Source organism: Muntiacus reevesi, chromosome 2 (assembly GCF_963930625.1).
Source record: "Muntiacus reevesi chromosome 2, mMunRee1.1, whole genome shotgun sequence".
Taxonomy (NCBI): Eukaryota; Metazoa; Chordata; class Mammalia; order Artiodactyla; family Cervidae; genus Muntiacus; species Muntiacus reevesi.
Window position 1 is genome coordinate 46,956,192 of NC_089250.1, and position 27,746 is coordinate 46,983,937.

The 27,746-nt window shown below is 37.7% G+C and overlaps 1 protein-coding gene across 2 annotated transcripts in view; it reads left to right on the forward strand.

Annotated features, from left to right (window-relative positions):
• MCM8 (minichromosome maintenance 8 homologous recombination repair factor) overlaps positions 1-24,511 on the forward strand; it is a 50,895-nt gene extending 26,384 nt beyond the window's left edge. Inside the window, exons 14-19 of one of the 2 annotated variants that reach the window (XM_065921472.1) lie at positions 4,501-4,696; positions 6,432-6,651; positions 6,982-7,191; positions 12,988-13,064; positions 22,421-22,610; positions 23,305-24,511. In XM_065921472.1, coding sequence (XP_065777544.1) covers positions 4,501-4,696; positions 6,432-6,651; positions 6,982-7,191; positions 12,988-13,064; positions 22,421-22,610; positions 23,305-23,397 — 986 coding nt within the window. In that variant the 3' untranslated portion in view covers positions 23,398-24,511. The remainder of the gene's footprint in view (positions 1-4,500; positions 4,697-6,431; positions 6,652-6,981; positions 7,192-12,987; positions 13,065-22,420; positions 22,611-23,304) is intronic. The other variant, XM_065921471.1, reaches the window with a different exon arrangement.
• Positions 24,512-27,746: the final 3,235 nt, after the last annotated feature.

Genomic DNA, 27,746 nt, shown 5'->3' on the forward strand with positions numbered 1-27,746 from the left:
CCCTTGCTCTTTCTATTGTTTGTAACAAGGCAGAGAAATCCCATTAAAACTTAGATCACATTGTTCTGTTCAAAACCCTCCAGTGCCTTCCCATCTCACTTGGTGAAAGCTAGGTTTGATAGTGACACAGATGCCCTTTAATCACTATTTCATATTCTGGCCTTTAATCACCTCTTTTGCCTCATTATCTACCTGTTTCTTCACTCTTATTTCCTCTTCCCCAGCTACCCTGGCCTCCTTGCTATACCTTGTATAGTACCAGCACTCCAGGCATGTCATGTTCCCACATCACAGCCTTTGTACTTTGGAACCTTCTTACTCCAGATACTTTGCAGGGCTCTTTCAATGTTTTGTTCAAAAGACCCCAGTGTGACCTTCCCTTAACAACACATTTTACACTGTAACCCCCACCCCCACTGACCCTGTTCTTCTTATCCTACTCAACCTCTCTTGCCCAGAGCATTTTACCTGCTCATATACCACATGGTTTACTTTTTTTTATTGTCTGCCTCCAACACTGAAGGGAATGTAACCTTCATAACAAGTATGGGGAATTTTGTCTTTGCACAAAATGTTGCAAAATTTTGTCTTTATATCCACATGCCTAGAATATAGTCTTGTTTTTCAGTCAATAAATCATGTCCAATTATTTGCTACCCCATGGACTGCAGCACGCCAGGCTCCTCTGTCTTCCCCTGTCTCCAAGGGTTTGCTTAAATTCATGTCCACTGAATTGGTGTTGCTATCTAACCACCTTATCCTCTGCCGCCCACTTCTCCTCCTGCCTTCAATCCCAGCATCAGCTCTTCGCATTAGGTGGCCAGAGTATTGGAGCTTCAGCAACAATCCTTCCAATGAATATTCAGGACTGATTTCCTTTAGGATTGGCTGATGTGATCTTGCAGTCCAAGGGACTTCTTGGTCTTCTCTAGCACCACAGTTTGAAAGTATAATTCTTTGGCATTCAGCTTTCTTTATGTTCCAGCTCTCACATCTGTACATGATTACTGGAAAAACAATAGCTTTGACTATACAAACCTTTGTTGGCAAAGTGATGTCTTTGCTTTTTAATACACTATCTAGGTTTGTCATAGCTTTCCTTCCAAGGAGCAAGAGTCTTTTAATTTCATGGCTGCAGTTACAGTCTGCAGTGACCAAGAAAATAAAATCTGTCACTCTGTGTGTGTGTTAGTTGCTCAGTTGTGTCTATTTGTGACCCCATGGACTGTAGCCTGCCAGGCTCCTCTGTCCATGGGATTCTCCATGCAAGAGTACTAGAGTGGGTTGCCAATTCCTACTCCAGGAATCTTCCAGACCCAGGGATTGAACCCATGTCTCTTAGGTCTCCTGCATTGGCAGACAGGTTATTATCTGAGCCACCAGGGAAGCACTAAAATCTGTCACTGCTTCTACTTTTTCCCCTTCTATTTGCCATGAAGTGATGGGACCAGATGCCATGATCTTAGTTTTTTGAATCTTGACTTTTAAGCCAGCTTTTTCACGCTCCTCTTTCACCCTTATCAGGAGGCTCTTCAGTTCCTTTTCACTCCCTGTCATTGGAGTTGTATCATCCACATATCTTGAGGTTGTTGATATTTCTCCCAGTAATCTTGATTCCAGCTTGTGAATCATCCAGCCTGGCATTTCACATGATGTACTCTGCATATAAGTTAAATAAGCAGGGTGATAGGGTACAGTCTTGTATTCCTTTCCCAATTTTGAACCAGTTCGTTGTTTAGTTCTAACTGTTGCTTCTTGACACGCATACTGGTTTCTTAGGAGACAGGTAAGGTGGTCTGGTATTCCCATCTCTTTAAGAATTTTCCACATTTTGTTGTGATCCACACAGTCAAAGGCTTCAGCGAAGTCACTGAGGCAGAAATAAATGTTTTTCTGGAACTCTCTTGCTTTTTCCATGGTCCAAGAATATTGACAGTTTGATCTCTGGTTCCTCTGCCTTTTCTAAATCCATCTGAAAGTTCTCAGTTTATGTACTGCTGAAGCCTACCTTGAAGGATTTTGAGCGTGACCTTGCTAGCATGTGAAATGCAGGCAATTGTACGATAGTTTGAACATTCTTTGGCATTGCCCTTCTTTGGGGTTGAAATGAAAACTGACCTTTTCCAGTCCTATGGCCACTGCTGAGATTTCCAAATTTGCTGACATATTGAGTGCAGCACTTTCACAGCGTCATCTTTTAGACTTTGAAACAGCTCAGCTGGAATTCCATCAGCTCCACTAGCTTTGTTTTTAGTAATTCTTTCTGAGGCCTGCTTGACTTTACACTCCAGGATGTCTGGCTCTAGGTGAGTGATGATACCATCATGGTTATTCAGGTTATTAAGACCTTTTTTGTATAATTCTTCTGTGTATTCTTGCCACCTCTTCTTATAAAAAGCATTCAGTAAATATTTGATGAATTCATAAATTCTAAAACATTTCTCTGGTCATTGTATAGCTCATTAGAAGTGACAGTATTTTTACTAAGTTAGCAGATGAAGAAAATAATAAGCAGGAAGAGGTTATTCAGATGGCAAAGAATGTGTTTGCAATGCAGGATACCTAGGTTCGATCCCTGGATCAGGAAGACCTCCTGGAGAAGGAAATAGCAACCCACTCCAGTATTTTTGCCTGGAAATTCCATGGACAGAAGAGCATGGTGGGCTACAGTCCACAGGGTTGCAAAGAGTCAGATACAACTGAGCAACTAACACTTTCACACTTTGTTAAACTGTCAGATCTTCCATTAAATAGAAGTTGAAGGTGATACAGTGTTTAGCTGTGCAGATCACTAATGGGATTTAAGATGCAGAGTATTAAAAGTTCATGGCCATCTCTTTCAAATCTATGCAGATAAGCCAAGCATTATGATGGTAAAAATATCACTGCTAACAACAACAACAACAAAATATATATATATATGTATATGTATATATATATATATATTACTGTTAAAATACAAAAGAATATTAGTCAACAGAGACCAGATTCTAGAAACAAATATAATCCTAGCAAATAATAAATAGGATCCTACTAAAATTTTTACTGAAGACTTTCAAGGGAGAAAATGAGAAATAGAGCTGTTTTATATTTCTCTTCAATAGCTGATGAAATAACCAAAAAATTGTTTGAAAACAAGCAACAAGATATATCAATTGTAAACAAACTAGAAAGAGCTTAAAATGTTCATAATTTAAACTTTATGCTTTAAAACCAGGTATTGGCAAGCTTCAGTCCACAGATCAACCCACCCTTCAGCCTGTTTTAGTGTAGTCCACAAGCTATTTCATTTTTTTAAAATCTTTTTTTACTTTTTTTTTTGGGGGGGGGCTGCATTGGGTCTTCATTGCTTCCTGAGGGCTTTCTCTAGTTGCAGCAAGCAGGGGCTACATTTTAGTTGTGTGAGGGCTTCTCATTGCAGAGCACAGGATATGTGGGTTTCACTAGTTGTGGCGTGTGGGCACAAGCTATTTTAAAGGACTGTAAAGAACAAACAAAAAACCCAAGAATATGTGACAAGACTGTATGTGGCCCACAAAACATCAAAATCTGCCCGTTTATAGGAAAAGATTTCCAGCTCCTGCTTTAAACTTTGCAAAGTGGCAGAGAGGTAGCTTGACTTTATTCCTACCCTGTCCCCACCTCTGAAGAACTATGACTAGTAATCTCAAGAATTTCCAGTAATACCATCAATTCCAGAGAGGTCTGCACTGACTGGTCATAGAGTAGGTATACAGAGGATTAACCATAGCAAAGCCCTTGGGGCATGACCACCAAATTATCATGGTATGAAGAGGAGGAGAGGAAAAATATTACAAGATAATGTTAGAGGGCCTCCAATAACCTCTGGATTAGATGTAAAATACATCTGGCACATAAAATGCCTTCATTCAGTGATGGGTCTTCATATTTAAAGAGTTTGAGTGTACAATTAACTGTAAGTTCTGTAGTCAACACCTGGTATTGCTGAGACCTGCACTCTAGTCTTCTGACTTTAGAGCCCATGTGTTCCTTCCCAAATCATGCTGCCCACTGTTCCCAAAGACCCAGCTCATATAGCACCTTTTTCTTGAAACCTTTCCAGATTCCCCTTCCTCTTTTAATCCCACCTCACCCCCAGAAAATTCATATGATGATGCATATCTATTATAGTTGTTAAAATACACTATCTTGAATGTGTATATCCTTACCTCATCTGTTCAGATTTAACTCTTTAAGCTTTTGAGAGTTACTCTCATATTTTCATTTTTGTAACGCTCACATGTAGTGCTTTGCCTGTGGAAAATGCTAATTAAATAACTAATTAAATTATCGTTAAATAAGACCGATATTTTATTTGCTGTAAATCAAGCACAAATGTTGTACTGTATGACACTTCATAATTTTAACTGTTGGAAACTTATGGAAATATGCTTTATTGTGGAATAATTTCTTTCCTGTTAGGTTTGAAACTTGACCAAAGGAAAAATTTTTGTCTGAATTATTTTACTGTGGTTGCAGGTATCTGTGGAATAGATGAATTTGATAAAATGGGGAATCAACATCAAGCCTTGTTAGAAGCCATGGAACAGCAGAGTATTAGTCTTGCTAAGGCTGGCATGGTTTGTAGTCTCCCTGCAAGAACTTCCATCATTGCTGCTGCAAATCCAGTTGGAGGACACTACAATAAAGCCAAAACAGTTTCTGAGAATTTAAAGTAAGTCTCTTCAAATATTTATACTTTAATATATTGAATCCCTATAGATATGAAAAAGATAAAGATAATTGTGGACGTATGGATATTTTACAGAAGTTGCAAGTTTCCAATAAATGTACAAAAATGTGTTAGAACACTCAATTAAAGCAGTGAAGTGCTATTGACATCTACCAGATTGGCAGACATTTTAAATATTAATCATTCTTGTCAGTGGGGTGGGGAAATGGAGTCTCACATACATAGTTGAGATTTTGAAGGACAGCTTAGCATGTTTATCGCTATTTTAAATGTACTTTGTTTGTTCCAACCATTTCTTTTAGGAGTTATATTCACAGAAATAGGCACAAGAATACACAAAGATATGTTGACAGGGTGGGTTTTACAGCATTGTTTAGCACCATCACAAACTGGAAACAACTTGAAATGCTCATTGACAGGGAAGTGGTTGAACTATATAGTAAGACTATACTGTGGAAAGCATCAGGTAGAAGAATGAAAGTAGCTTTGCATATACTCTGATAAGAAACATGTCTGTGCTTTACTGTTAAGTGATAGGAGCACGTTACCTGCTTATTTGTATGTGTGATGTGATCCTACTTTTTTCCAAAACCAGTATTTATATCTTTATGTGGATATGCTTTCTCTTCTAATTTGTTCTGTACAGGTTGGACAAAATGTTTGGGAAGGGGAAAATAGACTCAAGTGATGCATAAGTGAAAAAAAGACAAAAAGATGCCTCAGATGAAAATTTAGAACTTTAAAAATTCTAGTGGGAAACAAAATGCTAATTTTCTAATATTTAGTAATAGCTACTTTTTCTTTTTTTTTTTTTTTATTTTCTGGCTACGTGTTGGATCTTACTAGGTCCCCAACCAGAGATTGAACCCTCACCCCTGCACTGGCAGGGTGGAGTCTTAACCACTGGACTGCCTGGGGAGTCCCAATAATAAATATTTTTATTGCAGAAATGGTACATAGTAACATACACAATTTTACTTTGAGATTCTGGGTATTTCTGTACTACCAGCACCAAAAAAGCCATCCTACTAGTGTTTCTTAGTAAAATGACAAAATCCTAGATTGGAAAGATCAGAAAGATCCTATTGAACAAGGATCCAGGAGACTTAGATTCTGATTTTAGTGGTACCACTGGAATGTTAGTCAGATTCTTTAATCATTCTGGATTTCAGTTTGTTGGTCTCAAATAAAGGAGTTGTGTGATTGGTAGATTCAAAAATGATTAAGTAGGACACAGCACTTTTACTATAATGACTAATAGGCATATAGAGGTATATTTGAGAAAAAGTGGTATTTTGCTTCTAAATGGGCATAGGTGCTTTGAGAGACTCAGTGTTTTGGTGAGACAAAAGATGTAAAAGATTAAGAATTTCTCAACCAGATAGTCTTCAGTGTATCATGAAGCATTCTAGCTTGTAATTTCAATGATCCTAAATCATCAGAAGTCATATAGAACATAAGAGAAGAATTTAGTTTTGATGGTGTGAGAAAAGGCATCCTTAACATATGGGAACATATAAGCCTGTGCACATGTGACCTGGTATGTCTCTGGAATTGGTGGGTACATTGAATCCAGAAGCTATTGCTTGTTTCCTTAACCTAAAGCTTCATTTTTTAAGTTCTACATGGAACTTGATTAGTAAAGAAGTGAATAAACAGCTTTCTAGGTTTTCTGTTTAATTCCAATCACTGTTTCTTCTTTCTTTCATACCTTTAGAATGGGGAGTGCCCTACTATCCAGATTTGATCTGGTCTTTATCCTGTTAGACACTCCAAATGAAGATCATGATCATTTACTCTCTGAACATGTGATTGCAATAAGGGCTGGAAAGCAGAGAGCTGTTAGCAGTGCCACAGTAGCTCGTATGAATAGTCAGGATTCAAATACGTCTATACTTGAAGTGGTTTCTGATAAGCCACTATCAGAAAGACTAAAGGTAAGTTTCTTCTCTTTAATAATTTGGTTCAGTTTTGTTTGAAAGTCAGAGTTCAGTGTGTTGCTTGTTGTAGAGCAGTAGTATGTAAACTTTCTTAGCAAATATCTTTTATATTATAATACTAGAGTTTATATAAAGTTCAGTTGAAATAATCTAAGTCAGCTAGACCAAGAGCTAGAACTGCAGAGTTTGGTTTATTTGGAGAATATAATATTTATCTAAGTATTAGAATATTTTAGAATATTATATTTATCTAAACAAGTTATTTTAGCAGAAAGATTGTATTTGCTACATATTCTTGTAATCTTGGGCCTTTTTATCATGTTTTAGGTGGCTCCTGGAGAAACAATAGATCCAATTCCCCACCAGTTATTGAGAAAGTACATTGGCTACTCTCGGCAGTATGTCTATCCAAGGCTATCCACAGAAGCTGCTCAAATTCTTCAGGATTTTTACCTTGAGCTCCGGAAACAGAGCCAGCGGTTAAATAGCTCACCAATCACTACTAGGCAACTGGAATCTTTGATTCGTCTAACAGAGGTTCATTTATTTTAAGTTCTTGCTCTTTTGGCTTATAAAGGGGGTATAGTGTTATAAGATTTCTCTTAAATTTTCTGTGTAATTATTTGCTTTTCTTCCTATTGGGTAACATTAGAAATGGGTAGATAAAAAACTTTTTTAAAGGTTATCATGGAACTCAAAACCTATGGGATACAGCAGAAGTAGTTCTAAGAGGGAAGTTTATAGCAATACAATCCTACCTCAAGAAACATGAAAAACATCAAATAGAGAACCTAACTTCACACCTAAAACAACTGAAAAAGAAGAACAAAAAAGCCCCCAAAATTAGTAGAAGAAAAGAAATCATAAAGATCAGAGCAGAAATAAATGAAAAAGAAATGAAAGAAACAATAGTACAGATTAATAAAACTAAAAGCTAGTTCTTTGTGAAGGTACACAAAATTGACAAGCCTTTAGTGAGACTCATCAAGAAAAAGAGAAGAATCAAATCAACAAAATTAGAAATGAAAAAGAGGTTAGAACACACAATGCAGAAATACAAAGGATTATAAGAGTATTATGAACAACTATATGGCAATAAAATGGATAACCTGGAAGAAATGGACAGATTCTTAGAAAAGTTCAACCTTCTAAGACTGAACCAGGAAGAATAGAAATTATGAACAACCCAATTACAAGCACTGAAAATTGAGGCTGTGATCAAACATCTCCCCAAAAACAAAAGCCAAGGACGAGATGGCTTCACAGGAGAATTCTGTCAAACATTTAGAGAAGAGCTAATGCCTATCCTTCTAAAATTCTTTGAAAAACTTGCAGAGGAAGGAACACTTCCAAACTCATTCTACAAGGCCACCATCACCCTGATATCAAAACCAGACAAAGACAACACAAAAAAAGAAAACTGCAGGCCAATATCACTGATGAACATAGATGCAAAAATCCTCAACAAGATTTTAGCAAACAGAATTCAGCAACACATCAAAACTTATATACCATGATCAAGTTCAGTTTATTCCAGGGATGCAAGGATTCTTCAATATATACAAATCAATCAATGTGATATACCATATTAACAAATTGAAAGATAAAAACCATATGGTCATCTCAATAGATGCAGAAAAAGCCTTTGACAAAATTCATCACCCATTTATGATTAAAACTCTTCAAAAAACGGGCATAGAAGGAACCTACCTCAACATAGTAAAGGCCATATATGATAAGCCTATAGCAAACATTATTCTCAATGGTGAAAAACTGAAAGCATTACCCCTAAGATCAGAAACAAGAAAAGGGTGTCCACTTTCTTCACTATTATTCAACATAGTTCTGGAAGTCCTAGAAATAGCAATCAGAGAAGAAAAAGAAAAGGAATCCAGATCAGAAAAGAAGTAAAGCTCTCACTGTTTGCAGATGACATGACACTGTACATAGAAAACCCTAAATATAGTATCAGAAAATTGCTAGAGCTAATCAGTGATTTTAGCAAAGTTGCAGGATACAAAATCAATACACAGAAATCACTTGCATTTCTATATACTAACAATGAAATCAGAAAGAGCAATTAAGGAATCAATCCCATTCACCATTGCAACAAAAAGAATTAAATATCTAGGAATAAACTTACCTAAGGAAACAACTGTACACAGAAAATTATAAGACACTAGTGAAAGAAATCAAAGATGACATAAACAGATGGAGAGGTATTCCATGTTCCTGGGTAGGAAGAATCAATATTGTGAAAATGCCTATATTACCAAACTCAATCTACAGATTCAGTGCCATCCCTATCAAATTACCAAAATGGCATTTTTCACAGAACTAGAACAAAAAATTTCACAATTCATATGGAAACACAAAAGACCCAGAATAGCCAGGGCATTCTTGAGAAAGAAGAATGAAGCTGGAGGAATCAACCTTCCTGACTTCAGATTATACTACAAAGCTACAGTCATCAAGCCAGTATTGTACTGGCACAAAAACAGAAATATAAACCAATGAAACAAGATAGAAATACCAGAAATAAACCCATACACCTATAGGTACCTTATTTTTGACAATGGAGGCAAGAATATACAATGGGTCAAAGACAGCCTTTTCAGTAAATGATGCTGGGAAAACTGGACAGCTACATGTAAAAGAATGAAATTAGAACACTTCCTAACACCATACACAAAGATAAACCCAAAATGAATTAAAGACCTAAATGTAAGACCAGAAACTATAAAACTCTTAGAGGAAAACATAAAACACTTGATGACATAAAGCAAGATCCTCCATGACCCACCTCCGAGAGTAATGGAAATAAAAACAAAAGTAACCAAGTAGGACCCGATTAAACTTAAAAGCTTTTGCACAGCAAAGGAAACTATAAGCAGGGTGAAAAGACAAGCCTCAGAATGGGAGAAAATAATAGCAAATAAAACAACTGACAAAAGATTAATTTCCAAAATATACAAGCAGCTCATACAACTTAATACCAGAAAAACAACCCAATCAAAAAGTTGGAAAAAGACCTAAATAGACTTGTCTCCAAAGAAGACATACAGATGGCTAACAAACACATGAAAAGATGCTCAACATTGCTCATGATTAGAGAAATGCAAATCAAAACTACAATGAGATATCACCTCTCACTGGTCAGAATGGCCATCATCAAAATGTCTACAAACAATAAATGCTGGAAAGGGTGTGGGGGAAAAAGGAATGCTCTTGCACTGTTCAAAGGAATGTAAATTGATACAGCCACTATGGAAGATGGTATGGAGATTCCTTAAAGAACTAGGGATAAAACTACCATATGACCTAGCAATCCCACTCTAGGCATATACCCTGAGGAAACCAAAATTGAAAAAGACACATGTATCCCATTGTTCATTGCAGCACTATTTACAATAGCTAGAACATGGAAGCAACCTAGATGTCCCATCAACAGATGAATGGATAAAGAAGTTGTACTATATATACACAATGGAATATTACTCAACCATAAAAAGGAATGCATTTGAGTCAGTTCTAATGAGGTGGATGAACCTAGAACCTATTTTACAGAGTGAAATAAGTCAGAAAGAAAAGGATAAATATTGTATTCTAAACTGTGGAAAATTCTGAAAGAGATGGGAATACCAGACCACCTGACCTACCTCTTGAGGAATCTGTATGCAGGTCAGGAAGCAACAGTTAGAACTGAACATGGAACAGACTGGTTCCACATAGGAAAAGGAGTACGTTAAGGCTGTATATTGTCATCCTGCTTATTTAACTTATATGCAGAGTACATCATGAGAAATGCTGGGCTGGATGAAGCAAAAGTTGGATTCAAGATTGCTGGGAGAAATGTCAATAACTTCAGATACGCAGATGACACCACCCTTGCGGCAGAAAGTGAAGAACTAAAGAACCTCCTGATGAAAATGAATGAGGAAAAAAAAAATGAATGAGGAAAGTGAAAAAGTTGTCTTAAAACTCAGCATTGAGAAAACTAAGATCATCACATCTGGTCCTATCACTTCATGGCAAATAGATGGGGAAACATTGGCTGACTTTATTTTTGGGGGCTCCAAAGTCTGTAGATGGTGACTGCAACCATGAAATTAAAAGACACTTACTCCTTGGAAAGTTATGATCAACCTAGACCATATATTAAAAAGCAGAGGAATTACTTTGCCAACAAAGGTCCATCTAGTCAACGCTATAGTCTTTCCAGTAGTCATGTATGGATGTGAGAGTTGGACTCTAAAGAGCGTCAAAGAATTGATGCTTTTGAACTGTGGTGTTGGAGAAGACTCTTGAGAATCCCTTGGACTGCAAGGAGATCCAACCAGTCCATCCTAAAGGAGATTAATCCTGAGTGTTTATTGGAAGAACTGATGTTGAAGCTGATACTCCAATACTTTGGCCACCTGATGCAAAGAGCTGACTCATTTGAAAAGACCCTGATGCTGGGAAAGATTGAAGGCAGGAGGAGAAGGGGGTGACAGAGGATGAGATGGTTGGATGGCATCTCCGACTCAGTGGGCATGAGTTTGGGTAAACTCCAGGAGTTAGTGATGGACAGGGTGGCCTGGCATGCTGTGGTCCATGGGGTTGCAAAGAATTGCACACAACTGAGCAACTGAACTGAACTGAACACATATATATGGAATCTAGAAAAATGGTATTAAAGAGTTTATTTACAGGGCAGCAGTGGAAAAACAGACATAGAAAATAGACTTATGGACATGAGAGGGGAGGAGGGGATGAGATGAATGGAAAGAGTAACATGGAAACTTACCACATGTAAAATAGATAGCCAACGGGAGTTTGCTGTATGACTCAGGAAACTCAAACATGGGCTCTGTATCAACCTAAAGGAGTGGGATAGGGAGGGAGATGGGAGGGAGTTTCAAAAGGGAGGAGATCTATGTATACCTATGGCTGATTCATGTTGAGGTTTGACAGAAAAACAACAAAATTCCAGGAAGCAATTATCCTTCAGTTCAGTTCAGTTCTGTCGTTCAGTCATGTCTGACTTTTTGCGACCCGGTGGACTGCAGCACACCAGGCCTCCCTGTCCATCACCAACTCCCAGAGTTTACGCAGACTCATGCCCATTGAGTTGGTGATGCCATTCAACCATCTCATCCTCTGTTGTCCCCTTCTTCTCCCGCCTTCAGTCTTTCCCAGCATCAGGGTCTTTTCAAATGAGTCAGCTCTTTACATCACATAGCCAAAGTATTGGAGTTGCAGCTTCAACATCAGTCCTTCCAATGAATATTCAGGACTGATTTCCTTTAGGATGGACTGGTTGGATCTCCTTGCAGTCCAAGGGACTCTCAAGAGTCTTCTCCAACACCAAAGTTTAAAAGCATCAATTCTTTGGCACTCAGCTTTCTTTATAGTCCAACTCTCGCATCCATATGTGACTACTGGAAAAACCATAGCCTTGATTAGACGGACCTTTGTTGGCAAAGTAATGTCTCTGCTGTTTTGAATTATCCTTTAGTAAAATATTAAAAAAAAAAAAAAAAAAAAAAAAGGTAGTCATAGGACTTCCCTGGCGGTCCAGTGGTTAAAACTCCCTGCTCCCAATGCAGGGGCACTGGTTTGATCCCTAGCTGGGGAACTAAGATCCTGCATGTCCCAAGGCAAGGTCTAAAAAGAAGGCTGTGGTACATTTAACATATCAAGCAATGTTTAGCCACTTTCTAAAAGCAGACTAGTTACATACCATGTAATGGGTTTTTTTGTTTGTTTGTTTTTCCTTTAATGACAGTCAGGGAACTCTTGAGGTTTGAAGATTTCTTAGGTTAAATAAGAATTTAGGTATTCAAAAATGAGCATATGGTAAGATGGAATGTGTCAAATATCTTAGTAGTATTTGATCTGATACATGACAGGTCTGTAAGTGCCTATTTTTCTAACAGCATTATATCTCTTCACAAGTATGGAATGCTAAGAGAACTCAGGCAGTTAAAATTAGCTGGGTTAGAGTTTGAGCTTTTTGTTTCTAGAATCTGATTAACTCATCTTTGTTGTTTCCACAAATTAATAGCTAGGCATGATTTCCTGAAAGTAAAAGGCATAATCAAATCTTCTGGAATGAACATTCAGAAAGATGTATTAGTAGATAAAAATAGATTTTAAAATGAGTGATAATTGTCATATTCAAGCTTTTGATAATATTTTAAAATTCTGACTTTTTATATTGCAACCTCTCCTTCTAAAAGTTTTTGTGTAATTTCATTAATAAATGAAATAAGCTTATATATACTCTACCTGCTCAATGTTAAATATATTTATCTTTTGTTATCTGAAGATGGTTGTTTTCTTTTAAAGGCACGAGCAAGGTTGGAATTGAGAGAGGAAGCAACTAAACAAGATGCTGAGGACATAGTTGAAATCATGAAATACAGGTGAGAATACATTTTAAATGCTGTTTTAAATGAAATAAAACATTCATCAAATGAAATGGTCATCATTCTGTCTCAATTTATATATTTAATTAGGCCAAGCAAAATTATTTTTAGTTAACGCATTTGATCACTTACTTTCCTCAGAACAAATTATACTTTTCTGGCTTAAAATATTCCTGTGTAAATAATCTTTACATGTTAAAAAAATGTTTTTTGAATGGGTAATTTTAAAATTGGGTCATTTTTTAATATTTATTTGGCTGCCTTGGGTCTTAGTTGCAGCATGCGGGATCTTTGTTGCAGCCCACAGACTCCCTACAGGCTTGGTTACCCTGAGGCATGTGGGATCTCATTTCCCAGACCAGGTATTGAACCCGCGTCCCCTGCGTTGCATAGCGGATTCTTGAGCACTGGACTACCAGGGAAGTCCCTGAATGATTATTGATACATTCACATAGTTCTAAAATGAATTTAAAAAACACATACTTTGAGAAGGCTTGCCCCATCCTATTTACCGTCCACCCTTTCTCTTTACCAGGACACCCATTACTTTCTTATGAATAGCATATGACTTACACTGTTGTTCTGTACTTTACATATTAAAATGATTACCACACTGCACATGTCTATCACCACACAGTTACAGTTTATTTTCTTGTGATGAGAACTTTAAAGATCTCCTCTCTAGCAACTTTCAAATATATAATACAGTATTACTAACTAGTCACCGTGCTTACATTACTTAAATTTATAACTGGAAGCTTGTACCTTTTGACCTCCCTTCACCCATTTTACCCACCCCACCCCTTATCATCCCCTTCCCTGTCCCCCCAGCCTCTAGCAACTGCCAATCCATTCTCTTATATCTTTTTGTTTTTTTTTAATTTGACAGTATATCTAGGGATCTTTCCTTATTGGGACATATAGAGTTTTTTTTTTACAGCTACATAGTATTCTATTGTTTAGATATACCGTGATATACCATAGTTTATTTAATCAGTCTCCCATTGCTAGACATGTGAATATTTTCCATTCTTTTGCTGTTGCAAACAGTGCTACAATGAGTAATCTCTGTGAGATACTTCATGTGTTGTAAGTATATTCTAAGAAATGATATTTCTGGGTTCAAGGATCAATAAATGCATTAGGATTTGACAAATATTGCTAATATGTGACCTTTGCATTTTATATCATTTGGTAGATCATAGTTCTTAGGAGACAGAAAAGAAAAAATCTGTATTTTAACTGATGATATATGACTGTCTTAGACATGCAGTTTTTGAAAAAATCAATTAACTTAGAAGAGCACATCAAATGGTAAACTGCTTGTGGTCATGGATGCCTTTTGTTTTTGCTTCTTGTGTTTTTTGGTTTCCTGTTTGCACATGTTAACTTTTAAGAAGTGACATATGAGAACACATCTTATTCTGATTATTTTAGATACACGTTTCAGTTAAAAAAATTTTTTTAATAGGTTTACACATTCATATACCTCAAAATTCCAAAGTTCAAACAGTATTTTATGGTAAAAGTTTCTTCATATACTGTTAACTAGCTCCCTTGTTCTTCCTCTTCCCTAGTGACAAATCAATTTTCGTGTGATTTCAGATATAAAATATACATTAGAACTCCATATCTGTATATTCTTTTCCCCCTTTTATAGACAAAAGGTAGCATACACATTGTATACCTCAGTTTTTTCACTAAGAAAATGATCTTGAAATCATTCCATGTCAATGCCTAAAGAGTATCTTTTTATTTTTCACAACTGCAGTGTTTCATTGTGTGGATTTATCATAATTTAGAAATTAGTTCTTTTTAATATGCACAGTACTTAAAATATAAATCTGTTAGGAATCTGAGGATCTAAAAATACTAATTTAAAGACAAAATTATTTTGTTAAGTAATTTTTTTTTCCCCTAAGAGCTACTGTTCTGGACTTGCTTGGAGTCAGAACCAATTGTTTCTCTTTAGCTCTTAGTAAAAGTGGTACAGCATTGCTGCCAGAGTGTGGGCTTTAAAATCTGACCTGGAGCTGCCACGGACAGGGAAGAATGCCATGGATGGACAGGGAAGCCTGGCGTGCCGCAGTCCATGGGGTCACAAAGAGTCAGACGTGACTGAGCGACTGAACTAGAGCTGCCATGGCAAGTTACACTCTGCTTTTCAGTCTCCTTTTGTGTAGAACTCAGCACAAAAGATTGTGCCCTGGGATATCATGCACTAAGGCAAAGTGACAAATGTGATTCTGACACATTAGTGGACACTCAGTAAACTATCAATATTGCCAGCTTTGATGATATGATGATGAGACTGTGCAGATAACTTTTACTCTGACTCATCACACACATTGAAGTTTTCAAAAACTGGTAGATATCATGTCACAGATCAGAAGTTTCCAAAATTCCCCCTTTCAAAGAATTTCTTCATTCTGACCTTTAGAGCTCTCCATATACATTGTTCAGTAGCTCTGAGCTTCAGATCCTTTTCTCCCTGTCTTTATAGGGAGAGATTTACCTAGTTGTTTCTTCATCCCTGGGCTGTCACTAACTTGTCCCCAGAGGACACCCTGTTCCCTCTACTGCCTCTGGAAGCGTGCTGTATGGGTAGAAGGGCACCCATGCTATCTCCCAAAGGTCTAAGCATTAAGTTGCAACTTGTTTCTTGCCCTTTTAGGTAATCTGTGCAAGAAGCAGAACTTTTCTTCTTAAATCAACATGTCAGAATTTGTCAGCAAGTGAGGTTACACTTACAGTTTTTGAAGCTTTAAGGACTCTTGAATTGATATCTCTTAATTTTTTACTGCTAGCCCAAGAACAGCTGTCTCATAATGAGTAAAATTACTAACAATTAATGACTACCAATCCTTTCAACCAGGACCCAGGGAAGGGAGCAGTGATCCCCACAAGAGACTGAGCCAGACCTGCCTCTGAGTGTTTGAGGGTCTCTGTGGAGGCATGGGTGAACAGTGGCCTGCCATGGGAACAGGGGCATTGGCAGCAGGAGTCCTGGGAAGTGTGACATGTGTCCTAAGTCCTCTTGGAGGATGTAGTTGCCATTAGCCCCACCATATAACCTCTGGGTGGGTGATCAAAAAACTGGAGAACAATTATACTGAAGAACTCGCACTATTGTTAAAGTGCTAGGCTCCACAACAGACTTCTCAACCTGAGGATACAGCAAAGGGACTGAGAATCCCCAGGGAATCTTGACTTTGAAGGTCAGTGGGATTTGATTACCAAACTTCCACAGGACTGGAGAAACATAGACTCTTGGAGGGCACAAACAAAATCTTGCACACCAGGTTCCAGGAGAAAGGAGCAGGGACACCACAAGAGACTGAGCCAGCCTTGCCTGTGAGTCTTTGGGAGTCTCTGGCAGAGGTGTGGGTTGACAGTGGCCTGCTGCAGTTTCAGGGACACTGGCAGCAGCAGTTCTGGGAGGTGCAGCATGCTGGCATAAATCCTTTTGGAGGAGTTCTGCCATTACCCCTACCATAGTTGGGCTTCAGGCCAAACTACAGGGAGGGAGCACAGTCCCACCCATCAGCAGAAAACTGGATTAAAGACTGACTGAGGATGGCCATGCCCACCAGAAGAAGACCCAGTTTTCCCCACAGTCAGCCCCTCTTATCAGGAAGCTTGCACAAGTCTCCTATTGTCATTCATTAGAGGGCAGACAGAATGAACACCACAGTCACAGAAAAACTACCAAAATGATCACATGGATCACAGCTTTGTGTAAGTCAAAGAAACTATGAGCCATGCCATGTTGGGACACGCAAGATGGATACGTCATGGTGGAGACTTCTGACAAAACTTGGTCCACCAGAGAAAGGAATGACAAACCACTTCAGCATTCTTGTCTTGAGAACCCCGTGAACATTATGAAAAGGCAAAAAGATATGATACAGAAAGATGAATCCCCCAGGTCATTCTGTGCAAGCAAGTCGGTTCAGTCCTGTTAGACTCTTTGCAATCCTATGTACTGTAGCCCAACAGGCACCTCTGTCCATGGGATTCTCCATGCAAGAATACTGGAGTGGGTTGCCATTTCCTGCTGTAGGGGAGTTTCCTGACCCAGGGATCGAACCCACATCTCATGTCTCCGCACTGGCAGGTAGGTTCTTTGCCAGTAGCGCGACCTGGGAAGCCCAGGTGGTTAGGTGTCCAATATGCTACTGGAGAATAATGGAGAAATAGCTCCAGAAGGAATGAAGAGGCTGAGCCAAAGCGGAAACGACGCCCAGTTGTGGATGTGTCTGGTGGTGAAAGTAAAGTCCAGGGCTGTAAAGAATAGTATTGCATAGGAACCTGGAATGTTAGGTCATGATCAAGGTAAATTGAAAGTGGTCAAACAGGAGATGGCAAGAATGAATATCAACATCTTAGGAACTGGTGAACTAAAAAGGATGGGAATGGGCGAATTTAATTCAGACAATCATTATATCTACTACTGTGGGCAAGAATCCCTTAGAAGAAATGGAGTAGCCCTCAGTCAAAAAAAGAATCTGAAATGCAGTACTTGAGGGTGCAGTCTCATAAACAACAGAATGATCTCGGTGTTTTTCCAAGGCAAACCATTCAACATCACAGTAATCCAAGTCTGTGCCCCAACAATTAATGCCAAAGAAGTTGAATGGTTCCATGAAGACCTTCTAGAATGAACACCAAAAAAAGGATGTTCTTTTCATCATAGGGAGTTAGAATGCAAAAGTGGGAAGTCAGTAGATACGTGGAAAACAGGCAAGTTTGGCCTTGGAGTACAGAATGAAGCAGGGCAAAGACTAACAAGTTTTGCCAAGAGAATGCGCTGCACTGGGCATAGCAAACACCCTCCTGCAACAACACAAGAGATCACTCTGTATGTGGATGTCACCAGATGGCCAATACTGAAATCCAATTGATTATATTCTTTGCAGCCAAAGATGGAGAAGCTCTATACAGTCAGCAAAAACAAGACCTGGAGCTGACTGTGGCTCAGATCATGAACTCCTTATTGCCAAATTCAGACTTAAATTGAAGAAAATAGGGAAAAACACTAGACCATTCAGGTATAGCCTAAATCAAATCCCTTATGATTGTAAGTGGAAGTGACAAATGGATTCAAGGGATTAGATTTGACAGAGTTCCTGAAGAACTATGGACGGAGGTTTTTAACACTGTACAGGAGGCAGTGATCAAAACCATCCCCAAGAAGAAAAATTGCAAAAAGGCAAAATGGTTGTCTGAGAAAGCCTTACAAATAGCTGAGAAAAGAAGAAAAACAAAAGGCAAAGGAGAAAAGGAAAGATATATCCATCTGAATGCAGAGTTCCAAAGAATACCAAGGAGAGGTAAGAAAGCATTCCTCAGTAATCAGTGCAAAGAAATAGAGGAAAACAAAAGAATGGGAAAGACTAGAGATCTCTTCAAGAAAATTAGAGATTCCAAGGGAACATTTCATGCAAAGATGGGCACAATAAAGGACAGAAATGGTATGGACCTAACAGAAGCAGAAGATATTAAGAAGAGGTGGCAAGAATACACAGATGAACTATACAAAAAAAGATCTTAATGGCTCAGATAACCATGATGGTATGATCACTCACCTAGAGCCAGACTTTCTGGAGTGTGAAGTCAAGTGGGCCTTAGGAAGCATCACTACAAGCAAAGCTGGTGGAGATGATGGAATTCCAGCTGAACTATTTCAAATCCTGAAAGATGATGTGAAAGTGCTGCACTCAATATGCCAGCAAATTTGGAAAACTCAGCAGTGGCCACAAGACTGGGCGACTAAACAACAACCAGTTGCTAACTTTTACCCTCTATATCTTAATATCTTACTGGTTGAGCATCACACATTGCTTGAACTATCAATTTTCTCTTTTACATGCCTCAGAAATAGGGCTTAAAGGGTCTTGTGGTAAAAATTACCAAACTTGCTTCTTTGTGCTGGAGAACCTCCAGTTGCTATTTATAAGCAACCTTATAAATACTAGAATTACTAGACTTCCTCATACAGCATGTTGCCAGGACTCACTATAGTGAGCAGCATATGAAGTAAAGGAATGGCTACAAAAACCAATTACCCACATGACTTCTAGTGGGATGAGACCAATAGGAAACTGAGAATCTGACCTAACAGAGATCCAAAGTAAGTCATTGAAACCAACCAAAATTCTAGAAATCTTGTATTTTAAACTTTTTTCCTAATTAAAAACAGGGACTAACAATAGAGACAACTTGTTCAATGACAGGAAGTGCTTCTTTGCTCACAATCTCGATTGCATGTATCATCCTCTTTCATTCTCTTAAGGCCAGTGTATCCTGGCCTTAAGCTCTCCACCTTTGGCAGTGGACCCAGATTGCCACTCCTGGTTTTTTCTTTTTATTGAACTCTTGCCCTTTCTTTGGGTCTTCTAGTGCCTGGTTCTGCTAAAGAATGTCATGTGCTCTACATCATAGACTGCTGGCAAATCAAGGGTCAGACTACCTCGGCAACTTTCCTTCACCTGTAACATTTGTTTTTTGAGGCTTTACCCTTCGTCAGTTTCCTAAGACCTTAGACCCCAGACTGCTTCAAGTAGCCACTATGGTGTTTCTCTACAGTAAATCCATGGTTCTGTGGATGCCATGGATTAGTTCTCATATCTGAGCATTATACTTAAATTTTAATTGCCTTTTCAATAAAAATGCTATAGTTCTCATTTATGAATAGTTCTACATGTCTGAATACTCATGTCAAACAATGTTTGCATGTGCTTTTCCTTATGGAAATTGTATTTGTTTCTACTTCTCAAAGTTGCCTTGCTGATAAAACTGAATTAACTTCAGACTGTCAGTTTTCTTCTGGGATCCTGAAAAAAAGAGGTCTCATGATTAAGTGTAAATAGCACTCACATCCAATTACCACTTTGTGTCCCTGAATTGCTTGAGTGTTTACCAACTTTTATAAAAATGTTCAGAGAAAAAAGGAGGCTAGCTTGATTCCAAGGGAGAAGGAAATGGCAACCCACTCCAGGACTCTTGCCTAGAAAATTCCATGGATGGAGGAGCCTGGTGGGCTACAGTCCATGGGGCTGCAGAGTCGAACACAACTGAGCGACTTCACTTTCTTCTTTCTTTCTTTGATTTCAAATGATTGATATTATCTAGCATTATTTCCATGGTAGAGATCAAGACCCAATTAAACACAACTGAGACTAGACTGGGAATTATCTGCTTTGTTATACTTAACATGCTTTCTGTCCTTCGTCTAAACTCTGTGAGAGAAGAGAAAGTTATCTGTCAGATTTACCACTGTACTCCCAGGGCCCAGACTCATGTCTCGCACACAGTAGGCTCTCAGTAAATATACTACATTGATTGTTAGGTTGATTTTAGTAATCATTTTTCATTCATTAAATCTTCCATTTCAGAGTTTCTGTCTCTTTAGCTTTTTTTTTTTCCTTTTTTTTAAATTTTTATTAGTTGGAGGCTAATTACTTTACAGTATTGTAGTGATTTTTGCCATACATTGACATGAATCAGCCATGGATTTACATGTGTTCCCATCCTGAATCCCCCTCCCACCTCCCTCCCCATCCCATCCCTCTGGGTCATCCCAGTGCACCAGCCCGGAGCACTTGTCTCATGCATCCAACCTGGACTGGCGATCTGTTTCACACTTGATAATATACATGTTTCGATGCTGTTCTCTCAGATCATCCCACCCTAACCTTCTTCCATAGAGTCCAAAAGTCTGTTCTATACATCATTACATTATATACATTATCATTTGTTGTTGTTTAATCACTAAGTCATGTCCGACTCTATGTGACCCCATGGACTGCAGCACTCCAGGGCTCCCTGTCCTTCACCATCTCCTGGAGCTTGCTCAGACTCATGTCCATTGAGTCTCAGTAATGCCATCCAACCATCTTATCTTCTGTTGTCCCTTTTCTCTTCCTGCCTTCAGTCTTTCCCAGCACAGGGTCTTTTCCAGTGAGTTGGCTCTTCTCATCAGGTGGCCAAGGTATTGGAGCTTGTTTCAGCATTAGTCCTTCCAATGAATATTCAGGGTGGATTTCCTTTAGGATTGACTGGTTTGATGCAAGGAGATCAAACCAGTGCATGGTAAATAAATATAATTAAGGTAAATACTAGCTATTATAATTGACATAGTAGCCTAAAGCATTTGTGATGGCTGTTCTATGAGAAATAAGAATATGGTGAATTATATGGTGTGGGCTTCCCTGGTGGCTCAGTGGTAGAGAGTCCACCTGCCAATGAAGGGAAGATCTCCTGGAGAAGGAAATGGCAACTACAGTATTCTCTCCTGGGAAATCACACGTGGGCTGCAGTCCATGGGGTCGCAAGAGTCGGACATGACTTAGTGATTAAACAACAACAAATGATAATAGGGTAAATTAATTATTAAAAAAATTACGCTACATTTCTAGGGAATACACATACTCATCTAAATCTTTTATTAGCTACTACAGTCTTATTTGGATGACTCATTCCTGTATGTACAGCTTATTCTCTTTCATGTGGGCTCTTATCTATTCAGGGAACAAAATGAAGATGTGTTTTTAATAACCCTTTAAATGCATTCCTATGAGCTCCTTAAGGGCAGAAATTGCACCTGTTTTGTTCCACCACGAGAAGCCTACTGTCTAGTGACCAATTCATATTTGATTAATTAACTGATTAAATAACATCTTTGCCTCTGAGCCTGGCTGTGAGATTATATATAAACCGAGAATTAAGGCAGGCAATCAGCAACAGGGCTGATGATGGCTAATTTCTAACTGGTACTTTCAGACTTCTGGCTAAAATTCACTATGAATTATGTGTTTCTTTCCTGATGATATTGTGAAAATAAGAAGAAAACAGCAAGAGCTGGAGAAATAGGTGTATCCTTTAATATCTAACCATCATTACTGTAACTCAGCAGAACCTTTCTACTTCATTCCCAGAGTATTTTCCAACACATTTTATTTGGTAGAGGCTGCTACAGGAGATGGGAAGACATCTTTACCAAGGAAAGCCTAAATTTAGTATGTTTAGAATTTCTTTTTTTCATGAATCAAAGAGAATGTTCTAAGTATTTATATTGTAGTCTGTCAACTTTGTAATTTTATGCAAAAATACATTTGTATTTCTGTTTCTAAATATAGGGAGTTTCTTAAAAAGTGGTAACTATGTCCAAAATATTTTTATCCCCGAATAGTCCATAAATAGTTAATTCACAATCACCACTCAATAAATACATGTTTAAATCTTTGTTACCTGATCCTCCGGGCTGCTTCCACATTTTTCTTTTTATAACTTGGACAAAAATTTCTATAGCCGAAACACATTGGGTAACTGTTTTTCTTTCCTTCCATAAGCATGTTAGGAACTTACTCTGATGAATTTGGGAACCTAGATTTTGAACGATCCCAGCATGGTTCTGGAATGAGCAACAGATCAGCAGCAAAAAGATTTATTTCTGCTCTCAACAATACTGCTGAAAGAACTTACAATAATTTATTTCAGTTTCATCAACTTCAGCAGATTGCCAAAGAGTTAAATATTCAGGTATGATAAATAATTAGTAAATCTTTTTATAATAATTTCAGGATGGCTTTATTAATATAGAACTTTTGAATGTCAAAAGATTTATACTAAAATCATGGAATATGCTGTTTTGGTGTATTTAAAACACATTCTTGTTTTTTAAGATATAAAATTAGTTGCTCAGAACTTTAAAAAAACAGTTTTTATCTAAAATTCAAAGTTCTTTTCAAAAGAGTTTTCAACATCTTGATAGGAGAAACATCATAGCAAGTTTCCATGTTATTCTGACAGTCTCTGAGGGCAAGTCATCTTACACATCATTGAACCTCAGTTTTCTCATTTGTTAAATGGACATGATTCCACTTGCTCTAACTACTTAAAAGTCTTAGTGAAAATGGGGACAGTAGCACTTTAAATATGTAAAACAGTTTTTGTGGAAAATTGCTCATTCAATTTCAAAAGTTAGTCTAATTTTTGTTTTGAAGCTAAGCTAAAACAAATATAAAAGATTCTGTGCATACTGGAGTTATTTTTGATTAGCTAGGTGTTATAGAATCCAGGGTTCGTATGTAGGCAGCTTCCTCTGTAAGAAGTACAAATGATTTTATTTGCCCAAAAAACTTGACAATTGTATATTACTGTTTGAGAAATTAATTTTTAAAAAATCACATTTTTTGCATATTATTTAACAGGCTCTTTTATTATTTTCTACTAGGTTGCTGATTTTGAAAATTTTATTGGATCACTAAATGACCAAGGTTATCTCTTGAAAAAAGGCCCAAAGGTTTACCAACTTCAAACTATATAAAAGGACTACCAAGCCAGGATCTCCTGGGTTTGTTATGAAGAATATGCAAAAAAAAAAACAAAAAAAAACTGTTCTCTGAAAATGGCACCCCAAATGTAATAGGAAAAGAGAGTTGAACTAATTTAAGAAGTGATAAAATCATGTGTTAATTTTTTACTTCTCCAAAAGACTAAAAATATTTTACATTTTATCTAAATGATGGAATTAGAAGTTATTTATAGTTTTGTTTTTGACCTTTCTTTTATTCTTATAAATATTTCATGGTTGTGCATATCAAGTGTCCATCTGGGCAAACAGTCACAAGGTTACATTTAAATGTTTAAATAGTTCTGACACACAAAATTGAGCATCTTTTAGAAATAAATTGAAACCAGCTTTCAATTCCCCCAAATTTTGGGAATATTATATATTGACTTTTTAAAATTTAAATTTTTTTCTTTATCCTTTTTTATTAGCTGTGCCGTGCAGCTCACAGTACCTTAGTTCTTTGACCAGGGATTGAACCTAGACCCTTGGCAGTGAAAGCATGGAGTCCTGACTATTTGGGCTGCCAGGGAATTCCCTTACTTTATTTACTGACTTTGATTTATAACATGATATAAGCTTCATGTGTAACTAGACTTCTGTATATACTATTTCCTGCTTACCTAAAGCCTAGTGTCCATCCATATATTGACATATTAAGCTTAACATCGTAGCTAATGAAAAAAATTTAAATAGCTGTGCAAGACTGTAACAGCCTCTGTTCCACTCTTCCACATGACCTAATTTTCTGTTCAGTCTCAATTGTTCTCCCATTTACCTCCATTTTTCTAAAGGACATGCTACTAATGCTAATTATTTTTTTTTCTTAAAGTATACTTGATTTATAATACTGTGTTAGTTTCAGGTGTACACCAAAGTGATTTGGTTATGCATATGTATGTGTATATTATATTCTTTTTTCTATTCTTTTCCATTATAATGTATTATACTGAATATAGTTCCCTATGCTATACAGTAAATTCTTGTTATCTATCAATAGTAATGCTCATTCTTGAGTTTTCAGTTTCAAAAATTATACTGACTTTTTACCTACCTCAGAATATGAGTGTAGTTCTTTTAAACCCTTCTATGTATATACATACATATACACTTTCCCATTTCTTTCTAGTTTAGTTGTATATCATAATTTTTAGTTAAATCTAGTGAAAAGGCTGGCTTAAAACTCAACATTCAAAAAACTAAGATCATGGCATCTCGTCCTATCACTTCATGGCAAATAGATGGGGAAACAATGGAAACAGTGAGACACTTTTTTTTCTCGGGCTCCAAAATCACTACAAATGGTGACTGCAGCTATGAAATTAAAAGACGCTTGCTCCTTGAAGGAAAAGCTGTGACCAACCTAGACAGCGTATTAAAAAGCATTGACATTACTTTGTCAACAAAGGTCCATCTAGTCAAAGTTATGGTTTTTCCAGTAGTCATGTATGGATGTGAGAGTTGGACTATAAAGAAAGCTGAGTGCCGAAGAATTGATGCTTTTGAACTCTGGTGTTGGAGAAGACTCTTGAGAATCCTTGGACTACAGGGAGATCAAAACCAGTGATTTCCTAAAGGAAATCAGTCCTGAATATTCATTGGAAAGACTGATGCTGAAGCTGAAACTCCAATACTTTGGCCACCTGATGCGAAGAACTGACTAATTGGAAAAGACCTTGATACTGGGAAAGATTGAAAGCAGGAGGAGGCGGGGACAACAGGTCATGAGATGGTTAGATGGCATCACCAACTCGATGGACGTGAGTTTGAGCAAGCTCCAGGAGTTGGTAATGGACAGGGAGGCCTGGTGTGCTGCAGTCCATGGGGTCGCAAACAGTTGGAAACAACTGAGCGACTGAACTGAACATAGTCTTATTGTCACTGTGTCTGTTGAATATTATTCATCTCCTTTCTGGTATACTTTTTTCCCCTTAAAATTAATAATTTGTTTTTCAACTACTTAGCTTTCTATGTACCGACCACTAATTTGAACCCAAGGCTCCACTACAAGTCTAAGTCTCCTCTCAGAATATGCAGATAAACCAAAGAACCTATTTTAACTGGAACTAACTGGAATTCTCTGGCCCTTTCCAATCTCAACTACACATCTCTCTGGGACTTCTCATTTTCTCTCCCATTTCCTGGCTCCCGTGTCTTTCTCTTTCTCATTTTATTCCCTCATTTTGGTGGAATCCATTTTTCAGTAGCTTCCTGAGGAAGAGTTTATAAGATACATTCTACCATTATTCCTGGACTGACAATTTGGGCATAGAATTTTAGTTTGGAAATCATCTTCACTCAGAATTTTAGATATTGCTCTATTGCTTTTACTTTTCAGTGTTGCTGTTTGGAAATCCAAAGCCATTTTTATTTTTGGCATGTGACCTTTATTTCCTCTTGATAAGCTATTTGTATCTTCCCTTTTGCCATGGTGTTCTGAAATTTTTTATAGTGTTTAGTAACTATCCTGCTGATTTCTCATGCCAAAAATGTTGGAGTTATCTTAATTTTCTCTTATCCCCTAATCATTCCATCAACAAATCCTCTTAGCACTATCTTTAGAACATCTGAAACCTGATTACTTTTCATTACTTCCAGTTCCATATTCTGGCTCAATTAATCATCTTTTCTCCAGCTTCACAAGGACAAAGACTTTGCTTTATTCACCACTATGGCCCTGGCATGTAAAACAGATTTTGACTACATGCCCCTGTGAGGTAAACACACATAAAATGGGTTCAGTTCAGTTCAGTTGCTCTGACTGCAACTCCATGAACTGCATCTTGCCAGGTTTCCCTGTCCATCACCAACTCCCAGAGCTTGCTCAAACTCATGTCCATTGAGTCAGTGATGCCATCCAACCATCTCATCTTCTGTTGTCCCCTTCTCCTCCTGCCTTCAATCTTTCCCAGCATCAAGGTCTTTTCCAGTGAGTCAGTTCTTTGTATCAGGTGACCAGAGTATTGGAGCTTCAGCTTCAGCCTCAGTCCTTCCAATGAATATAAAGTAGGTGATTATACTGTTTATAAATGAGGACAAACAGAGTGTTATAGAACTTAACCAGAATGCTTAAGCAACTTGACTTAAGAATATAGAAAAAGGGTTTCCCTGACTACTCGGTGGTAAAGAATCTGCCTGCCAATGCAAGAGACATGGGTTCAATCCTTGATCTGGGAAGATCCCACATGCTACAGAACAGCTAAGCCCAAGTGCCACAATTACTGAAACTGCTCTAGAGCCAGGGTGCCACAGCTACTGAAGCTTGTAGGCGCTAGAGCCCGTGCTCTGCAGCAAGAGAAGCCACCTCAATTAGAAGCCCATGCACCACAACTAGAAAGTAGCCTCCACTTGCAGCAACCCATGCAACAATGAAGACCCAGCACAGCAAAAAGTATTTTTAAAAAGAATATAGAAAAAGAGAATAAAAGGAGTTTCTAGTAACAAAAAGGAGGCATTCTCCTTCATTTCTCCCTGAGAGATTGCTCAAAAGCAACAAGGAAACTAAAGAACAAAAGTATATAGGCCATCTTCTGTGAACTAGGAAACAACTGAGACCCCCAAACCCCAACATTAGGAAGAACCGCCAAAAGTTTCCAGGCAGCCTTGCATGAGGGAGGCAGAGATAATAATGCCTATGACTGAAGATTTCTGAAGGAAGCAACAAAGTATCTCTCAAAGTGTACTTTGCACACCTATTGGAGCAAAAAGTAAAACTACCATTGCAATAGTGTGAATAGAGTGTACAGATTGTCAGCAGCAGCTTCTCTGGACCTAGCTAACATATAAGAAGTAAGAGAGTTTAAATGAGAAGTCATATAGATAAGCCACTTTGAAAACAAATCTAGCTGTCCTCAAATTTCTCCAAAGCAACACTCATCACGGAAGTATGTAGAGTAATACCTACAAATCTTTTTAACAAAGAATTTTATACCCAGATATTTTGGTCAAGTTTCTTAGTTGGAAATCTGGAGTCAATTTTTTTCTGTAAAAGACCAGACAGGAAAAATTTTAGGCTTTCTGGGCCATATATCCCCTGTCACAACTATTCAACTCTGCCATTGTAACACTCAAATGAGTGTAGATGTGTGCCAAAAAACTTTACTAATAGACACTTAAATTTGAATTTTATAAAATTTTCATGTGTCTAAAATGCTAAATACTCTTTTAATTTTTTTCATCCATTGAACAATAATAGGTAGTGGGTCAGATTTGGCCCATGAACTGTGGTTTGCACACTATTGGATATAAACAGAAACTGACACTTGCTTAAGCAGAAAAAGGAGGATTTTTAAAGAATTTTGGTTAGCTGTCATAACTGTTGAAAG